Genomic DNA, 3,257 nt, shown 5'->3' with positions numbered 1-3,257 from the left:
AGCAACAAAATCCCCAAGAATAACTGTGAACGAATTGCAGGCCTTGGTGGCGTCTTGGGGTCACCAGGTTTAAAAAAGCACCATCAGACGCCACCTCCACAACCACAGGCTCTTTGGAAGGGTTGCCAGAAGAAAGCCCTTTCTGACCCCAAGACACAGACGCAAGCGCTTTGAGTTTGCCAAACGTAATTTACATTATGACTGGAAGAAGATGCTCTGGTCAGGTGAGACCAAAATTGAACGTTTTGGTCAGATACAGCATCGACATGTTTGGCGTCGAAACAGAGATGCATACAAGGAGAGGCACCTCATACCCACAGTGAAATATGGTGGTGGGTCAGTGATGATTTGGGGCTGTTTTAATCCAACAAGACAATGACCCAAAACATACCTCAAGATCCACACAGAAATGGTTCTGTGACAAAAAATATATATGTTCTGCCATGGCCATCTCAGTCAGACCTCAATCCAATCGAAAATCTGTGGGCTGATTTGAAGATGGCAGTTAATAAGCGCAAACCCAAGAATGTGAAGGATCTTGAAAGGATCTGCATAGAGGAATGGTCCAAAATCCCTCCAAATGTGTTCCTTAACCTTGTCAAAGATTACAGGAAAAGACTCCATGCTGTTATCCTTGCCAGAGGTGGTTGCACTAAGTACTAAATGAGGAGTGCCAATAATTATGAAACCTTGATTTTGGTGACATTTATTTTGTATTAAATAATTATATGATTTTGGTTGGTTCCATTGAAACAATAATAAAGTACAGTATTGTTTATATTTTTAAAGTATTGTTTCTGCAGTCAGGGGTGCCAGTAATTTTGGAGCCCACTGTAGGTGTGTTTTAGTGAGAAAATAGTAAGATTACTGTCTCTCTCTCTTCTTTTCTCAGAGCCTGATGATGTGAGGCTGGTGGGAGGAGGCAGTCGCTGTGCTGGTGGAGTGGAGTGGTACGACCAGGGAGAGTGGAGGACTGTGGGAGCTGTAGACTGGAACAAGGAGGCTGTAGCTGCAGTAGTGTGTAGACAGCTGGGTTGTGGCTCCACTGTTTCAGTTCTACCTGGAAACACCACTAGAGGGTTTAGAGTTTTCTGTTCTGGGTCTGAGCCTTCACTGAGGGAGTGTGGGAGAATGTATCTTCTCGTTCCTGGACTCACAGTGATCTGCTCAGGTAATAACAAGATACACTATGTGGCCAAATGTATGTGGACATTAGTGGATTAGGCTGTTTCAGCCATACCTGTTGCTGACAGGTGTATAAATCGAGCACACAGCCATACAGTCCATAGACCACCATTGGTAGTAGAATGGCCGAAGAGCTCAGTGACTTTCAACGTGGCACGTCTAGGAGCAACAGCGGCTCAGCCGTGAAGTGGTAGGCCACACAAGCTCACAGAACGGACCGCTGAAGCGAGGAAGCGTCAAAATTATCCTCGGTTGCAACACTCACTACCGAGTTCCACATTCTTTTGGCCATGTATTAAATCTCCTTCCTAGACTCACAGTGATCTACTCAGGAAATATCAAGATACTATAATTATATTCAACTGATTTCCTTCATTCATACAACTTCCTCTGCACCTCTCACAATGACTGTTTAGCTTGTCAGTCTGCTTTGCAAAATACATCACTCAGTCAAGTAGGAATCAAATACAACTTAAATATCCCTGAATGCTTTTGTATTTGAACGTTATCTCAGTGAACGTCTCTACTCACTGCCACTGTCACATGTCATGTTATTGTCATATCTAAATGAGAAAAGTAGTTGAGGAGCTACGTTTTCTTTTTCTCTCCTCTTGTTCCAGATGTCCTGCTTCAGCCTGATATCAACATATGTTGTCTCAGTGACTGTAGGCCCACTACTCATGTTGCCCTGTGAGGGAGGGTGGCTAGCACTGTTACATGCTGATGTTATTGTCATATCTATAGGAAACTAGTTGAAGAGGTTTTTCTTGTTCTCTTTTATTGTTACAGATCTCCTGGTCCAGCCTGATATCTTCCTGACTGACTCAATGGGAGGGGTCTCCAGGGGCCACCAGGGGCCCGAAGTGTTTAGGGGCTACAACTTCACCATCACCTGCTCCACTCAGCCACAGTACCCAGGAGGCTCCTTCCTCCTCACGTTCACCGGCTCCAACAGAACCCAGACCCAGCCAGCTGTCAATCACTCTGCTGCCTTCCTCTTCCCTGCTGCAGATGACTCCCACCAAGGGAACTACAGCTGTGTTTATGACAATTATGTTTTCTCTCATAACTTCTCCTCTGAGAGTGAGCTCCTTTCCCTCACCGTCACAGGTAACTGAACATGATCCAGACTTATAACTTTGTCATTGACAGATTTCCCACAGATCTATGTGATGATGACCAGTCCCCTCATCAAAGGTGTTTCTGTTTGCAGCCTCTCCTCTGCCAGCCTTCATCATCAGACACGTTGTAGTGCTGCTGATCCTACTGACAGCCATCACCACCTTCTACCTGTACTACAAGGTAAAGACATTTACTCAGACGTTACAAGTCATTTAAATGTTTGTGTCTATGAGCAGGGTTCAGATTCTACATTGGTCTATATCTGTGTTTAAGGTGTGTGATTAACCAGATGTGTATCTTTGACTTGTGTTGCACTATCTTGGGTTTGTTCTTCTGTACAGAGAACGAGAGGCGCGCACACACAGAGAACGAGAGACGCGCACACACAGAGAACGAGAGACGCGCGCACAGAGAACGAGAGACGCGCGCACACACACAGAGAACGAGGGACGCGCACACACAGAGAACGAGAACGAGAGACGTGCGCGCACACAGAGAACGAGAACGAGAGACGCGCACGCACACAGAGAACGAGAGACGCGCGCACACACAGAGAGAACGAGAGACGCGCGCACAGAGAACGAGAGACGCGCGCACAGAGAACAAGAGACGCGTGTGCACACAGAGAACGAGAGACGCGCGCACACAGAGAACAAGAGACGCGTGTGCACACAGAGAACGAGAGACGCGCGCACACAGAGAACAAGAGACGCGTGTGCACACAGAGAACGAGAGACGCGCGCACACAGAGAACAAGAGACGCGTGTGCACACAGAGAACGAGAGACGCGCGCACACAGAGAACAAGAGACGCGCGCACACAGAGAACGAGAGACGCGCACACACAGAGAACGAGAGACGTGCGCGCACACACGCAGAGAACGAGAGACGCGCACACACGCAGAGAACGAGAGACGCGCACACACAGAGAACGAGAGACGCGCACACACA

The 3,257-nt window shown here is 47.4% G+C and overlaps 1 protein-coding gene across 1 annotated transcript; it reads left to right on the top strand.

Moving 5' to 3' along the window:
- Positions 1–1,116: 1,116 nt before the first annotated feature.
- Positions 1,117–2,592, top strand: LOC311123442 (uncharacterized protein; the record flags this gene model as incomplete). The annotated part of the gene is made up of 4 exons (XM_084197706.1): positions 1,117–1,171; positions 1,975–2,295; positions 2,399–2,487; positions 2,581–2,592. Exons 1-4 carry the CDS (start codon positions 1,132–1,134, stop codon positions 2,590–2,592), a joined length of 462 nt encoding a protein of 153 aa, XP_084053832.1. The 5' UTR covers positions 1,117–1,131.
- Positions 2,593–3,257: the final 665 nt, after the last annotated feature.

This window comes from Coregonus lavaretus (assembly GCF_964263955.1).
Source record: "Coregonus lavaretus genome assembly, contig: HAP1_SCAFFOLD_2488, whole genome shotgun sequence".
Classification (NCBI taxonomy): Eukaryota; Metazoa; Chordata; class Actinopteri; order Salmoniformes; family Salmonidae; genus Coregonus; species Coregonus lavaretus.
The sequence above is the reverse complement of the archived record's forward strand: the minus strand, read 5'-3'. Positions and strand labels throughout refer to the sequence as shown.